The 17,534-nt window shown below is 43.7% G+C and overlaps 2 protein-coding genes across 6 annotated transcripts in view; one reads left to right on the top strand and one right to left on the bottom strand.

Moving 5' to 3' along the window:
* The window catches only part of KLHL7 (kelch like family member 7), a 55,767-nt gene extending 47,413 nt beyond the window's left edge, over positions 1 to 8,354 (bottom strand). For 2 of the 4 annotated variants that reach the window (XM_019958537.2, XM_019958536.2), the window contains exon 1: positions 7,967 to 8,354. Coding sequence is in view for 1 of the 4 variants with exons in the window: in XM_019958536.2 (XP_019814095.1) it covers positions 7,967 to 8,086 (120 nt within the window). In the remaining 3 variants the exon portion in view is untranslated. Of the gene's footprint in view, positions 1 to 7,305; positions 7,702 to 7,738; positions 7,939 to 7,966 lie in introns of those variants that run through there. The other 2 variants (XM_019958538.2, XM_019958539.2) reach the window with 2 other exon arrangements.
* HYCC1 (hyccin PI4KA lipid kinase complex subunit 1) overlaps positions 1 to 17,534 on the top strand; it is a 214,983-nt gene that overhangs the window by 52,676 nt on the left and 144,773 nt on the right. The gene's annotated exons all lie outside the window — the stretch shown is intronic.

The following is a 17,534-nucleotide window of genomic DNA, read 5'->3' as shown; positions in this document are numbered from 1 at the left end:
GTGTGTCATATCCATCCAGGCCCCACCACGTCACCCTCATAGTACTTCCGGGGCAAGGGGAACTGGTGCATACACACTGATGCTGCTGACGCTGTGTGGCGAATAGCCAGGTCTATGGCCCCTGGCCTAGGAGTCTCACGTCTTCTGCCAGCATCCATCCAACAGTAACAGGCTAACTTAGTCAGCTTTTAAGTAACATAAAATCAGATCCCAGAGGTAACACTGAAGCTGCCAAATGTAGCAGTAAATATAAGACTAAAGTAATCCTATACAGGGAAGTCCGAAGGTTCAAGATACCTAGGAAGAAAAGATCAGGTTACCACCCCATCAGATAAAGAAACTTGAGGGGCTGGCTAAAGACAAAGAATAGGATGGCCAGTGAAGAGAGAAGTCACAAATACAACAATTAGTAAACCATGACAAACAATGAATGTGGCTTCTACTTTTTTCTTTTTTATAAAATATTTACATAATAGTTGCCCTTCCCCTCTAAGATCATATAAACCATCAATTATCATATATAGCCTTTAGGATCTTCAAGTGACTTAGAAGGAACGGATATCACTAAGTGATCCTGGAGTTAGACACTATAAGTGAAAAAAAATTTTGGTGGTATATATAACTGAACTGATACATATTTTTAATTATAGGAATGAGAATAAGAGCATGCATGTTTGTACTGGACAGCCTAAGGCAGAGGTCATGGTGGGTATTTGTGGATTCTGGCAATCTAGCTTCCAATTTCCCCCTCCTATTAGAACTCCAAACTCTCATTTCTGGGGGAAAAAATCCTCATTATGAACTATCCTGGAGAGAGGGCAATTCTCTGAGCCTGCCTCTCATTATGGAACCCATAAGTCAGACAGTTCTTCTATTCACTCCGTAGCAAAGACCTAATCTGGCAAACAATCAAAGGCCAGCCAATTAGACACCTACTTTCAGGATTTTGAAACCTGAGTGAATGATGGAACACTAGGGCAGAGTGTTGGGGATGGAGACATCTTTATAGTGGCACGAGCTAGTCGTCAAGACTGTCCCTGCATTGTAACCTTGGCTCTGGGGTTTTTGCAACCTAGTTACCAAAGAATCCCTTGTTCCCCGTTTGCCAGGCCTGCTCAGCTTCCAGCCTGCGGTGAATGCAGAAAGCTCCCAGAAGTCTCTAGACAGAAACTCCCTCAGTCTCTTGATTCCAAACATACCCACCTACACACTTACCAACCCTCTTTTCCTTCCTAGTCCTATGGAAGAGGGACCATCCTCCTTCCAAACGAGATTACTCACCTTTACTTCGGACTTCATCTCAGGAATTATCTATCAACTACCCGTTCTGTCTCACAAGAACTCAACCTCTCCATCTCAAATGAATTCTTCCTACTAGTTTTCAAACACACATACATCTCCCATTTAAACAAATAACATCAAAAGCCTTCATTTGACTCCCTCTCTCCGTTAGGGTCAAATTTCTCAAATGAACTGTCCCCATTTTCTGATAACCTACTCACACTAATCTGACTTCCATTCACAGTCAATAAACCCCTCTTTGTTATTACATCCTACAAGCATTTTTAGATCTTATCTTACTGACTTCTCATAGGCTTCAAAATTTGCCATCTTCTTTCTGAAACAATTTCTTCTCTGAGTCTCAAAACTCTCACTTTCCTCCTACTCTTCTGGCCATTCCTTTTTTGTTTTCCTTACAGGCTCATTCCCGATCCAGCCTTTATCCTAGTCTCTTAACTCTCCACAGCTTCAATGAAGTTATCTTCTATCTGCAGGTAATTCATAAATTCATATTTTTAACCCACAACTCTCCAGACTTGTCAACTCAGATACCTCAATGTTTCAGCAGCACTGTGAATCAATTAAAATGCAAATTACCTTTTCCTCAAAGCCTTAATCCAAAAAAAAAAAAAGAAAAGCCGTGGCCCATTTCTAGTATCTCCTCTCTTAGTAAACAGTGTCATGATCCATTTAGTTATGCACTCTAGATAGAACCCTGGGGATCATGAATGACATCCTGTACAGAAATCCTCAGCATTCAATTACCACCTTCACAAAAGCAAAAAAAGCAGCCAACTTTTATTGAGAACTTACTCATTATCAGGTCCTGTTTTAAGTTATCTTGATTATCTAATTTAGTCATCACAACCACACAGGATGGTTATTATCACTAACCTGTTGATCTTACCTCCTAAATCTCTTCAATGTATCACCTTTGCTGAAGCTCCAATACTTTGGCCACCTGATACAAAGAGCCGACTCACTGGAAAAGACCCTGATGCTGGGAAAGGTTGAGAGCAAAAGGAGAAGGGGGCGGCAGAGGATGAGATGGTTAGACAGCACCACTGACTCAATCAATGGACATGAGTTTGAGCAAACTCTAGGAGACAGTGAAGGACAAGGAAGCCTGGTGCTGTAGTCCATGGGGTTGCAAAGAGTTGGACAAGACTTAGTGGCTGAACAACTTCACTGATATTGCTGTTGCTGCTCTCACCTCTGTCCAAAGGACCATCTCACTGGGAACTTCTGTTTGGTCTGTCAGCAAATACTGAGTTAATTCACTTAATTCACAGAGCAGTCAATTATTTTTGTCAAAAGAAAAGCTGATAACACCTTTTCCTCCTCTCACAGACATATTTGAAAGGGTATCAGAAAAAAGGCAAAACCCACTAACTTGGCTTATGAGGCTATACCTGGGTAGATCTCTAACAACTTGTCCGTTTTCATCTTTCACCATCCTCCCACTGTGTTCTGTGCTCCAGTCACACTGGCCTTTTACCAGTCTCTGGGACCTGCCATTTTATGTTAAGAAGGTCTCACACAGTGGATTCGCAACAGATATTCACCTGAACGGATGAGTTAAAAAGCCAAACTGAAATAGGGGAATAGATAACCAGTGAGCCAAAGAGGGAGAGAGGTATTTACAGGGAACTACTGAGACAAAGAATAAGTGGGATTGGTTTCTTAGTTGGTTTACAAGCTAGAGAGGTTAAAACATGCCTAAATGCTGATAGCTAGAATCCAGCAGAGGAGAAGTTAATGATGCCTAACAAGGATAGAGTAATCAATGGTGCAGCAACTTTTCTGATTAGACTAGTACTGAGAAAGGCAAGGCCCAGATGGAAGTACTGGCTTTCAATGGCCTTAGTCACTGTAGCAGAATTTTTAAAAAGTGCCAAAACAAGTTTACAGATTTGGTGGTGGAAAGATGAAAGCTAGATAGTTCCAGATTAATGACTTATATTTATTTGTGATGTCAAAAGAGGGATGATCTACTGAAAGTGAGGATACAGGATTCAGGCTAGAGGAAAATAGTAAAATAGACAGATAAGTGGGATTGCTCACCAGTAAGTAGCACTGCCAGGCCAGGTGAAGTCAGGACTCACCCGGTGGAGGGCTGCCCAGTAATGGGACATTCTTCAGCTGTGCTTGGAAGCCTTGCACAAAGGTGAACAGTCATCAGTGCTGTTTGCCCAAAGGATGTGAAAAAAAGGACAGAGGGCCAAGAAAGCTTGGGACACTGAAAAGAGAGCAGAGAGAGAGATATCTCCTAAACCGGACAGACAAAAAGAGAAAATTGAGAAGAGTTAAGGATAGGGAGGTCTGGATAATAGGGAGTTGTCAATGGGCGCTAAGAAAATTCAATGAGAAAAGCCTATAAAACACTTTGCAGAATGGCTGCTATATCCAAAGTAAGTGCTTGAGAAGTGTTTCTATTATTGAGGATTTGATGCAGAAGGCTTAGATCACTGCAGGAGACCCTAAGGATTACCGACGTGTAGTAACTGACAGTCTTGGAGAAGTGAGCCTACAGAGGCTGTTACTTTAGTAATAGTAAGAGCACTGAGGTGACTGCTCAGCAAGCATCCAATCCTCAAAATTAGCTTTGCGGTTCTCTCACTTCACTCTCAATGGGGCTTTAACATAAGCTCTTACATTCTAATTACTCTTTAATTCATTTAACCTGAGGAAACTGAACTCTAGTGGTACTCAAAGTTCTCAAAACATCTCTCAATTGATAAGGATCTTCTGGACTGCATTAACAAACAGCATCAGCGCTGGATATGTGCAATAGTGACTAATGACCCTGCCCTGCTTTGAAGAGCCCCTTTCTAGTGTAACAGATAATGTGAACCTAAACAAAAAAGTTGGAAAAATGACAAGGCACTCCACCAAATAAAATAAGATGCTACTATACAGCCACTAGAATGGCTAACATCATAGAGACTGACAATACCAAGTGTTGGCTAAGACAGAGCAAAAGCCTCTGTCATACAGAACTGGCTGAAGTGTGAACTGGCACAACTTCAGAAATTGTACTCCTATACGGAGTAAAGTTGAATGTAGCCTGCCTTATGACTCAGCAACTCCATTCTTGGGTATTTCCCAACAAAGGCACGCGTACACACATCAAAAGAAAGAAAGAAAGTCGCTCAGTCGTGTCCGACTCTTTGCGACCCCATGGACTGTAGCCTACCAGGCTCTTCCATCCATGGGATTTTCCAGGCAAGAATACTGGAGTGGATTGCCATTTCCTTCTCCAGGGGATCTGCCTGACCCAGGGATTGAACCCGGGTCTCCCGCATTGTAGGCAGACGCTTTACCATCTGAGCCACCAGGGAAGTCCAAAGACATGTACAAAAATGTTCAAAGTAGTACTAGTTTTAATAATCCCAAATACCCAACATGATAGAAGGGATAAATTGTGGTGTGTTCATGCAAGTTTGTATGTATGCAAACTACATTGAAGATGGACTAGAGCAACAAACGACAATATATATAAATTTCACAAAGAAGATGTGAGCTTTAAGAAACCAAGACACATGAATATACACTCTATGATTCCATGTACACAAGTTCAAGAGCAGGAAAAACAGGTCTGTGGCAGCAGAAATTAGAACAGCGGTTACCTTTGAGGAGGCAGCAACTGAGAAGGGCATAAGAGGGAGACCTCTGGTGTATTAGTCATGTTCTTTTTCTTGGAGGGGGTATGTTCATTTTGCAATAATTCTTTGAGCTGCACATTTATGATCTGGACCCTTTTTGTGAATCTTACACTTTATCGTCAAGTTTACTTAAAAACAGGAGGCCAGAAATGACTGAAAGGATAATGGAAGAAAAGGCTTTACAGGAAGCCGAGGCTGCTGGCTCAGCAGCATCCCCTTTCACCACTACGTATAGATTGACTGCAGTGTCACGGAGAGATGAAATGACCTAATCCTTGTCTAAGATCACAGAACTATTTAATGATAGAGCAGGAATTGGGATTCAGGAATTCTAAGTTCACAGTAGTCTTCAATTCTTGTAGGGATGTTTCTGGGTGTGTACAGAAGGACCCTTGTCATCCCATCTTCAAAGTAATGACATGAGGGAAAGCAAAAAATAGTAATAACACAAAAGTATTCACCAGAGAACAATGACAATTTAAAAACTGGTCCTCACTCCAACATTCCTCCTCTAGCTTACACTAGCTTCTCCTTCTGCCACTTCCCATCAACTGCCCTTGTCAGTCCTTCTTGGTGAGCCTCTTCTGTGTTATGTCAAATAGAACAATACGTGTACAACGTAAATCAACTGCAAAAGTCAAAACTACACATCTTACAAAAGATGCAGGATTCCAAGAAGTTGGTAAAAATGCTACTGGAGAACTGTTAGCAAAGCCATCGACAAAAAGCAGAAACTGGCAGATTAAGGCCATTGTGGAAGAAATTCCTGATGGCTCATCCAGCATCCATTTTCCCCTTCCCACTCAGTAACAGAATCCTGGTACTTTAGTAACTGTATTTCTATTGTAACAATAAATAAACAGATACTAATATTGCTTAAGGCTAAGTCTAAGAAATGGTTATGAATCAATTTTAAACCCCCAAAGCTAAACATAGTCTCAGACAATCCCCTCCCTCTCAAGCAGACATTTGATGCTGCACCCCAGTTGCACCATATCTATGGAATGAGGCAATGCTTCACAATGCTATAGTCTGCATATGAAAACACGCACTTGGGGGAATGGGAGGATTGTGGGAAACAAATCTGGGAGCTAGTCAACTAGGGCTCATTTACCTTTTAGAGGCAGACACTAGTTAAATGCACCAGTAATGTGAAGTCAGTGGTGTCGTAAATATAAAAAAGGTTCACATGAAAGGAACATGAATGTATACATGTAAATTTATGCATGAAAGTTACATAAAATATTGAATTCAGGCATTCACAGCTACTTCAGCCCAAAGACCAGGCAAGATTTACATGCACTCCCACTACCATCTATTGCACTCGTGCACAATGTCAGGAGCTAATGAACAAAAACAAGATGCCAGCAGAGTCTGCTCAAAGACACCAGCAATTATTATCTTAAAAAAAGAATCTTCAAATTCCTCTATTATTGTCCATATTCCCATCAGAACAGAAACGGTAGGAAAGGAGGCAGAGCACAACCTTTAAAAGGGTGGCGCAGCCACACGACATGACAAAAACTGGTTAAAACCAACTTGGTCCAAGATGGTGGAAGATTCGACTTCCAGTGGACCTTGAGCCTCATTACACACTTACGGTAATGCATTAGCACAAACTAAATGGCACACCCACCAGTGCCCTGACTCTTCTGAGGTTAACCATAAAAGGCCAAAAAGTGGGTGATGGCCCAGTTCCCAGAAATCTCTGCCCCTTCCCCTGAAACCGTTGGGATAATCTTCCCACTCATTAGCCTATGAAATTATCCAGCCCAGGAAAACTAACCACATTCAAGGTGCATTCTCAGGTACTGAGACAGACTGCATTCTGTCTATGGGTTGTGCATCTCTAAATAAATCCACTTCTTACCTATCACTTCACTGAATTCCTTCCACCGTAAGACAAAGATACTGAGCTCTGGGAATTCCCTGGAGGCCCAGAGGTTGGGACTCTTGGCTTTCACTGCTGGGGGCGCTGGTTCAATTCCTACCTGAGGAACTAAGGTCCTACAAAGCCGCAGGAAAAAAGAAACCGACCTTCAATAAAGTCCGGAGACCAGCTGTATGCTCTCAATTAAGTTCAAGTCCCAATCTGGTTTGTGCAGTTTCAGCACCACCAAATGAGCAAGCTAGGTTTTGCAGTTACACTCACATCCTGCTTTTGTCATGAAAAAAACAGGACCACAGACACAAAACTGAAACATTCCCACAGATCTCCCTGGACGCACATTTCTACAAACAAAGCTTCCAGGATGAGAAAATGACCAAGCGACTTTTCTGGTCTAAAAGGCATTTATAAACAAACAGATTCTCTGGTCTACATTCTTTGGCATTAAAACCCGTTCTTTTCACAACCCACCTTTCGCCGACGTGCTGACGACTGTCACTAAAACGCCACACATCAAAGACAGAACAAAGACTCCTCTTAAATAACAGAGGCGCAAGGGACCCTTAATGGATGGCACGGAATTTATCCACGACTGTTTCTGCTCTAAATTAACACGTACAGGAGACTCTGTCTTCTCCTAGCTCCACCCCGGTAACACACAGAAGGGAGGCGGGGATCCTTATTTAAGAGGAGCTGATGTCAGGGCCAGCAATGCTTCTCCCTTCCTCGAGGGCTTCGGTTTGGGCTGTGCCAATGGGATTCTTCACACGAGATCTCACGGCATCTAAAAACGGCTGGCCAATGGAGGGATGCTCGGCTCACAAAGAGATAACTAGGGCACAGCTGTTATACAACCGATACCCGACGCCGGACGCCAGCCCGAGAGGTCCCCTAGGAGTCTGACCTGGGAGCCACAGCATCGGCGGACAACGAGGCACTTCTGCTGGAGAGCTGTTTAACGCGACCCTCCACCAGCAGCTGCTTCGCGGGCGTGCGAAAATGCAAGGAAGGGCGAGGACAGAGGAAGAAGAGGGTCGCGATCCACGGGGCGCGGGTTTCAGCCGGGTCCGTCAGGGGCCCAAGCCCCGGACCACCTCCCCCACGCCGACGGTCACTCCCACAGAGGCGGTACCTGTTTCCGCATGTTATTCATGACGCCCATGAAACCTGCCAACAATTTGGCTTCCTCTCGAGCAGCAAGTTTCTTCTCGGTCTTCTTCTTGCTGCTCTTCTCTACCCCAGAGGCTGCCATCCTCCTTCGGTCAGCGCGGCTCACGCCCGGGACTCGCCGGGCCGGGCGAGGGGTTGCACTCTCCAGGCACGCTGGGGCTTGTGTTCACCAAACCACCGAGGCTGGGAGAGTGGCTGGCTGTTCCACCTTGCCTGCGAACGCGCGGGGACACCGCAGCCCTTGCAGTAGGGCAAGGCCAGACGACCCGCTCAGAAGATCTCTGTAAGGCGATGTAGTCGCTGGGCTGCGTCTCCAGCAGAACCGGAGCCCGGAGGAGGAGCCTGCGCACTTAGCTCGAGGGGGCGGGGCCGCTATGAAGGAGTTGGGGGCGGGGTCTATGCGTCAGAGCCGCGCGCCTCTCCGAGCCGCTGGAGGCCGGTACCGAACGTCCTTTCCGTGCGCCGGCTGTTTGGTTTCTAGCTGGTCCGCAGTTGCGCGTTCCTTTCCCTTTGCCCAAGACAGGTTTTACAAATTTGGCTGACGTGGCGAGATTATCTTTTGGGGATAACTGGGTGATTAGATCAGATTAGTCGCTCAGTCGCGTCCGACTCTTTGCGACCCCATGAATCGCAGCACGCCAGGCCTCCCTGTCCATGACCAACTCACGGAGTTCACTCAGACTCACGTCCATCTAGTCAGTGATGCCATCAAGCCATCTCATCCTCTGTCGTCCCCTTCTCTTGCCCCCAATCCCTCCCAGCATCAGAGTCTTTTCCAATGAGTCAACTCTTCGCATGAGGTGGCCAAAGTACTAGAGTTTCAGCTTTAGCATCATTCCTTCCAAAGAAATTCCAGGGCTGATCTCTTTCAGAATGGACTGGTTGGATCTCCTTGCAGTCCAGGGGACTCTCAAGAGTCTTCTCCCACACCACAGTTCAAAAGCATCATTCTTTGGCGCTCAGCCTTCTTCACAGTCCAACTCTCAATACATGACCACAGGAAAAACCATAGCCTTGACCAGACGAACCTTCGTTGGCAAAGTAATGTCTCTGCTTTTCAATATGCTATCTAGGTTGGTCATAACTTTCCTTCCAAAGAGTAAGCGTCTTTTAATTTCATGGCTGCAGTCACCATCTGTAGTGATTTTGGAGCCCAGAAAAATAAAGTCTGACACTGTTTCCACTGTTTTCCCGTCTATTTCCCATGAAGTGATGGGACTGGATGCCATGATCTTAGTTTTCTGAATGTTGAGCTTTAAGCCAACTTTTTCACTCTCCACTTTCACTTTCATCAAGAGGCTTTTTAGTTCCTCTTCACTTTCTGCCATAAGGATGGTGTCATCTGCATATCTGAGGTTATTGATATTTCTCCCGGCAATCTTGATTCCAGCTTGTGTTTCTTCCAGTCCAGCGTTTCTCATAATGTACTCTGCATATAAGTTAAATAAGCAGGGTGACAATATACAGCGTTGATGTACTCCTTTTCCTATTTGGAACCAGTCTGTTGTTCCATGTCCAGTTCTAACTGTTGCTTCCTGACCTGCATACAGATTTCTCAAGAGGCAGATCAGGTGGTCTGGTATTCCCATCTCTTTCAGAATTTTCCACAGTTTATTGTGATCCACACAAAGGCTTTGGCATAGTCAATAAAGCAGAAAGAGATGTTTTTCTGGAACTCTCTTGCTTTTTCCATGATCCAGCGGATGTTGGCAATTTGATCTCTGGTTCCTCTGCCTTTTCTAAAACCAGCTTGAACATCAGGAAGTTCACGGTTCACATATATGCTGAAGCCTGGCTTGGAGAATTTTGAGCATTACTTTACTAGCGTGTGAAGGCATTAAACAGCGTCCCGTTAGCGTAAACTCCATAAGGACCAGCATTGGTGTTTCTTCACTGCTGTATCAGAAGATGACATGCTGTATGCGCTCAATATTAAATGGGAGGAGACTACCACGTACTGCAAGTTAAAGGTTTATTGCATGGAGAATAAAGTTTATTTGCTTGGGAGTCATAAAGCAAGGATACACAGTCCCCATCGGTGTTTCCTTGATGTGGAATGCCTGCCTGCTTAGGCTGGTTTACTTCTCAGTGTTTGAAACTAAGATCAGGTGTCAGCTCCAGAAATCTCCAATTAGGCTTCCCCAGGTAATCATAAGGGAATTCCCTGGTGGCTCAGAGGATAAAGCATCTGCCTGCCATGCGGGAGACCAGGGTTCGATCCCTGGGTTGGGAAGATACCCTGGAGAAGGAAATGGCAACCCACTCCCGAATTCTTGCCTGGAGAATCCCATGGACAGAAGAGCCTGGCCGGCTACAGTCCACGGGGTCGCAAAGAGTCGGACACGACTGAGCGAGTTCACTTCACTTCACTTCAAGAAATCATAAAACTCATGAGATGCTTTTTGTAGCAATAAATCATATTATTTCTAGCATATAATATCTGTAATATAAGATTTGAAATTTACATTTTGAAAACTTATACATATCCCTTTAATTTTCTACCTAGGTCAATATAGGAATATGGAAGAAGGAAATGGCAACCCACTCCAGTATTCTTCCCTGAAAAATCCCGTGGACAGAGGAGCCTGATGGGCTGCTGTCCATAAGGTCGCACAGAGTCAGACACTACTGAAGCGACTTAGCATGCATGCATGCATATAGGAATACATAGAAACATGCTTTAAGTAAAATAATTGACTCTATCAAAGCATTATACTTTCTCTTGATTAGGAGAAAGCAATATAGTATAACTCAAATGAAAGAGCAAGTGGCTTATAAGGCCCTCCAAAAACAAACAAAAATCTAAGCAAAAAAATGCTTTAGAAAGGGACTTTCCCAGTGGTCCATGGTTATAACTGTGCTTCCACTGCTTCCACCTGGGGTGCTGGTTGGATCCCTGGTGGATGAAGGTGCAGCCAAAAAAAAAAAAAATTCTAAGCATTCTTAGAAAAGAATAAGACATTTATACCTCTGTGTACCTTGTAATTTTTTTTAAATCTAAATGTTCTCAGATCTTCTGTTTTAACTAGTCAAGACAGTCATCCTTGAGTATTTTCAGGGGGTTGGTTCCAGAAGCTGTTGGGATACCAAAATCCACAAATGCTCAGAATCCCATAGTGAACCCTCCATATCCGTGGTTCTGCAACAGGTGATTCAACCAATTGTGGATCACGTAGTACTGCATATACTTATTAAAATAAAAATGATTGTGTAAGTACTCAGTTCAGACCCCTGTTGTTAAAGAATCAACTGTAATTTGAGACTTTAGAGTGGACCCTGAACATAGAAACCATTTATCCCCTAATGGAATTAGAGGAAAATTTTGTTTACTTTATTAAATGACCTAGAATAGTGAAGAATGAGTATATTTAAACATTTTTTGTAATTGAAAGTAAGTGGAAACCTGTCTTCTTACTCTAAGGCCTTGGAAGACACCAAGGATTCTGGATTCAAAGGCAGAAATGTAGGCGATGAAGTAGAATGCTGTTCTGTAATAAGGCAGAGGAAACAAGGAATAGCATCCTCTCTACTTGATGTTGGAAAAAGTCCTTTCATATTCTGCAGAATACGTAACACTAAAGGTCATGGAAGAGCCTTAGGATTGAGAGCTTAAAGAGACCATGAAACTTATATAGCACAGAGGTTAGGCAGAAGGCTTGCCTGGATGCAAAGTCAAGTATGCCACTCTCTAGACTACCAACTTTGAACAAGTTGCTTAACCTCTCTTGTGTTTAAGTCTCCTTATCTGTAAAAATAAAACTTACCATGGAACTGTTATAAGGTTTGCAAAGATACTTACTTTGTGAGAAGGAGAACCCCTTCCTGGGCCCGAAAGGGGGCGCTTGTCTAACACTTGGAAATGAATTGTCTGAGGAGACACATGTGCCGACAAAGCAAGAGATTTTATTGGGGTACCCGGGGGGAGAGCAGTAGGGTAAGGGAAGACAGGAGAACTGCTGTGCCACGTGGCTCACAGTCTCAGGTTTTATGGTGATGGGGTTAGTTTCCGGGTTGTCTTTGGCCAATCATTCTGACTCAGAATCCTTCCTGATGGTGCGTGCATTGCTCAGCCGAGATGGATGTCAGTGAGAAGTATTCTGGGAGGTCATAGTGGCGTATCCTTTTGACCTTTCCCGAACTTTTCCAGTTGGTGGGGCTTCCCTGGTGTCTCATATGGCTTCCCTGGTGGCTCAGATGATAAAGAATCTGCCTGAAATGCAAGAGACCCAGGTTTGACCCCTGGGTCAGGAAGATCCCCTGGAGAAGGGAATGGAGACCCACTTCAGTATTCTTGCCTGGAGAATTCTATGGACAGAGAAGCCTGGCGGGCTACAGTCCATGGGGTTACAAAGAGTTAGACATGACTGAGTGGCTTTCACTTCATTTTCCTGGTTGGTGGTGGCTTATTACTTCCATGTTCCTTATCAGGACCTCCTGCTGTAAAATAACTCATGCAAATAGTTACTATGGTGCCTGGCCAGGGTGGGTGGTTTTAGTCAATGTGCTTCTTGTAACACTTAGCTTGGTGCCAGAGCAAGGCAAAGAGTATTACTTACTGAGTTGACAATATTAACTATTGTTATTTAATCCAGAATTTCCCAAAATGTGTTCCTCAGAAACCAGTTCTATAAACCATCCCCCTGCCCTCTCCTGAAATAGGATCCCTGGCAATACTACTTTGGGAAATAAGTAATGTGTCCTTCTCAGAGAAAAATCTCAAGTATACTTATATGTTAAGTGTTTGGAGAAGGCTTATCCCTATTGCTTGAAACTTGATTAGGTATAATTTGCTATTGTAGATGTCATTTTGAAGTTTCTTAGCTTTTCTAAATGTCTGAAAACCTCCTTAGTTTCTTTTGTAAAGAATGGAAGGATCATTCACCTGGAGGGAAGAATCCCAGGCAGACCAGAAAACTGACTTCAGGCTTGGAGACGTTGGAATCAAAAAAGAGCTTTAAATCTGGATCATTGTTGCCAGCCAAAATCTTTGCCTTCTCTGCCCACTGAGGCCAAATGAAAAATGCGGAGACAAGAGTTTGAATAAATAGAAAGATGGCTATTATTCTCAGCCTGCAGAGAAGGGAACACAGTAGACTCATGCCTCAAGAACTGTGCTTCCCCCTCCACGAGGAGTCTAGGGGCTTATACAAGGCAAGGGCTCGCATTCAGGATCAGTGATGAGGAACAAAGGTGACAGCATCTTGATTTCTTCCTCTTGCAGTGTTTCAGAGATAGTCGTAAACTGGTGTCAATAACCGGGCATCTGAGTCTGGCAGTTCAGTGGCTCTGTGGTAACTACAAGGGGAAGGGTTGTAAGGGTAAACACCAGATAGGGGGTGTATTTAGCATAGAATCAAAGAAGAAAATATGAATTGTAACTCCTGCAAAGTTAGGGGGCAGAAAAGCAAACTTAAAGACATGCAGAAGTTAAAAAACTAGGGATGTTCAGGCCTGCTCACTGTTTTATCTTCTTTGTTCTCAGGAAAGGGAAAAAAAAAACCTCATTCCTCTTTTCCTTTTCTCTGCAACATTATGACAGTGGAACTCTAGGTTTTAGAAACCTTTATCAGTATGACAGGCAAAAAAGTGATTTTTGTGTGTGTTGTTTTAGAAATTCCTAATGAGATTGAACATTTTTTCATGTTTATTGGTCATTTATATTTATTCTTTCATGCATTTTCTATATTGTCTATGTCCTCTGTTCATTTTTCTTTTGGATATTTTTTTTCTTATTGATTTTTAAGCATGAAACCAAGCAGGACCCTGTGGGTCTTCAGGGCACAAAAGTCTTTCTGTGCATTTCTTGTTTGTAGGAAATAGTTTTCATACAGCTTCCATCACCTTCCCTGAGTTCCCAAGGGAAGGTTCAGTTCAGTTCAGTTCAGTTCAGTTGCACAGTCGTGTCCGACTCTGCGACCCCATGAATCGCAGCACACCAGGCCTCCCTGTCCATCACCAACTCCCAGAATTCACTCAAACTCATGTCTATTGAGTCAGTGATGCCATCCAGTCATCTCATCCTCTGTCGTCCCCTTTTCCTCCTGCCCCCAATCCCTCCCAGCATCAGAGTCTTTTCCAACGAGTCAACTCTTTGCATGAGGTGGCCAAAGTACTGGAGTTTCAGCTTCAGCATCATTCCTTCCAAAGAACACCCAGGGCTGATCTCCTTCAGAATGGACTGGTTGGATCTCCTTGCGGTCCAAGGGACTCTCAAGAGTCTTTTCCAACACCACAGTTCAAAAGCATCAATTCTTCAGTGCTCAGCTTTCTTCACAGTCCAACTCTCGCATCCATACATGACCACTGGAAAAACCATAGCCTTGATTAGACGGACCTTTGTTGGCAAAGTAATGTCTCTGCTTTTCAATATGCTATCTAGGTTGGTCATAACTTTCCTTCCAAGGAGTAAGCGTCTTTTAATTTCACGGCTGCAGTCACCATCTGCAGTGATTTTGGAGCCCAAAAAATAAAGTCTGACACTGTTTCCACTGTTTTCCCATCTATTTCCCATGAAGTGATGGGACTGGATGCCATGATCTTAGTTTTCTGAATGTTGAGCTTTAAGCCAACTTTTTCACTCTCCACTTTCACTTTCATCAAGAGGCTTTTGAGTTCCTCTTCACTTTCTGCCATAAGGGTGGTATCATCTGCATATCTGAGGTTACTGATATTTCTTCCAGCAATCTTGATTCCGGCTTGTGCTTCTTCCAGCCCAGCGTTTCTCATAATGTACTCTGCATATAAGTTAAATAAGCAGGGTGACAATATACAGCCTTGGCGAACTCCTTTTCTTGGGACCAGTCTGTTATTCCATGTCCAGTTCTAACTATTACTTCCTGACCTGCATACAGGTTTCTCAAGAGGCAGATCAGGTGGTCTGGTATTCCCATCTCTTTCAGAATTTTCCACAGTTTATTGTGATCCACACAGTCAAAGGCTTTGGCATAGTCAATAAAGCAGAAAGAGATGTTTTGGCATAGTCAATAAAGCAGAAAGAGATGTTTTTCTGGAACTCTCTTGCTTTTTCCATGATCCAGCAGATGTTGGCAATTTGATCTCTGGTTCCTCTGCCTTTTCTAAAACCAGCTTGAACATCAGGAAGTTCATGGTTCACATATTGCTGAAGCCTGGCTTGGAGAATTTTGAGTATTACTTTACTAGCATGTGAGATGAGTGCAAATTGTGCAGTAGTTTGAACATTCTTTGGCATTGCCTTTCTTTGGGATCGGAATGAAAACTGACGTTTTCCAGTCCTGCGGCCGCTGCTGAGTTTTCCAAATTTGCTGGCATATTGAGTGCAGCACTTTCACAGCATCATCTAGGGGCAGGTTCAAAGAGTTGCTAATCAACGAAGGGAGGAAATGCAGAAACAGGAAAAGAACAATCAAGAAACAATAGCACAGCCTTGTGGCAGGATCCTGGTTTCCCCCCTCAATGAATATACACAGCAATATCTTTGAGCTATTTTGCAGATACTGAAATCCCTACCAGAAAAAGTTAACCGTGTGCATCCCAGAAGCATGTAGATCCCAGATTGGTTGGACCAGAAGATTGACAATGCTGACTCCCAATTACCTCATCACCAACCAATCAGAAGAATGGCTATGAGCTGATCACACCCACCTCTTTGAACAGTTACTATAAAACTCATTACCTCCTCTGGAGCCACCACATAGTTCTGAGGGCATTAGTCTGCTCTGCTTTCCCTTGCCTTGCAAAGCAATAAAGCTATTCTTTTCTATTTCACCCGAAGCTCTGTCTCTGAGATTCAGTTTGGTACTAGGTTACAGAAGCTGAATTTCAGCTACAAGCATGGTTTGTTAAGGTGAGTTTTAGGCAAATTAAGTGTGAGATAATATATGCATAAAATATCCAGTAAGTCATTGAAGACACAGGACAAGGCCAACAAGAAAAGAATACTCAACTAGGGAAAATACAGATTTGACCCTGAGGAGGAAAAGAATTCAGCAGAAGCAAAAAATGAAGTATTCAGAGTGATCTGGATAAGCATGGCCTCATATGATCCTTGCCAGTCATGCTTCCCTGTATTATACAATTTAGTGTGGCATGCATGACTGCAGGAAGTCCAGTTTTTTTTGAGTTTTACTCCCCAAGAACTGTATATACAAGAAGCCCCAGGCATTCTGATTCATGTCCAAATATTTTGTCTGTCTAGCTATTATTCTTCCTTCTTAAACCCAAAACTCAGTGTGCCCCCTTGAGGTCAGAGATTCCACAGAACGGCCCTGATGCTATAACACTCCAAAATGTGCTGTTGTTGCTTTGTTTATTGAAATGCCTGGTACACAGCCTTCTGAAACCCGAGCAGACCGAAGGCATGCCCTGACCAGCCCAAGCTGTTGTTACCCAGAGACCATCGGCACTGTCACTGCTCTTGCTGACCCTGAACCTCAGGATTGCTGTCTACTGACCCAGGCCAACCTAACAGAGTGGCTGTAATTATGCCACAGACCCTAGCCCAGGCGATGGCTGTTCTCTTTGTACAAAGGAGAAATGCACAATTTGTTGTCATGTGAAATTGAAACTGTACCCTATAGGGTTAACCAAAACTGGCATCTTAAACCCCAAGTGTGTCTTACAAAACAGTAGATAAGGGAATAGCTTATTAAAACCCTCTCTGTTTGTAACCTCCCTTCACTAATTAGTAAATGAGTTGTTTTTCTTTTTTGTTGTTGTTGTTTTTATTAATTGTCTACCCTCCAAGCTTCATGTAACCCAGATAATATATTATAGGGCTCCTTAACCACCCCTATAGATAATGTCTCTAATGTATGGGTCACTATGGTGACAAGTGGATTTAAGTTGTTTTCTAGAAACCTAGAGTTGATTCTTACCCAGTTCAAACTGGTCAAGAGTGGTTCGGACCACCAGCCCCCAGACTGGGCCTGCTCAGGTGTCCAGCGAATGACCTTTTGACATCAGGAGGCTAAAAACTGCACCATTTTTGAACATGTATCCCATGAAGAAGCACGTAACCCAGAAACACCTCTGCAGAATGATTCCCTACCTCCAATCACCTTTCCCCACCCCTAAAACCACCCTGCTATTTAAAAAAATTTATTTTATTTATTTATTTTTGGCTGTGCTGGGCCTTGCTCACTCAGCAGGCTTTTCTCTAGTTGAGGCCAGCAGGGGCTACTCCCGAGTTTCTGCTTGCAGGCTTCTCATTGTGGTGGCTTCTGTTGTTGCAGAGCATGGGCTCTGGGGTGCTCAGGCTTCAATAGCTGCAGCTCCTGGGCTCTAGAACACAGGCCAGTGGTTGTGGCTCACAGGCTTAGTTGCTCTGCAGCATGTGGGATCTTCTGGAATCAGGGGTCGAACCCATGTCTCCTGTATTGGCAGGTGGATCCTTTACCACTGAGCCACCAGGCAAGCCCCACCCTGCTTTAATATCCCATAAATACTTTGCCTTCCAGAGGGCAGATCTAAGACTTGTTCTCCCATCTCCTTGCTTGGTTGCCTCATGAATAAACTTTCTCTGCTATAAACACTAACTGGATGTGCACCCA

This window comes from Bos indicus, chromosome 4, assembly GCF_029378745.1.
Source record: "Bos indicus isolate NIAB-ARS_2022 breed Sahiwal x Tharparkar chromosome 4, NIAB-ARS_B.indTharparkar_mat_pri_1.0, whole genome shotgun sequence".
Classification (NCBI taxonomy): domain Eukaryota; kingdom Metazoa; phylum Chordata; class Mammalia; order Artiodactyla; family Bovidae; genus Bos; species Bos indicus.
This window is presented reverse-complemented; position numbering and strand designations above follow the sequence as displayed.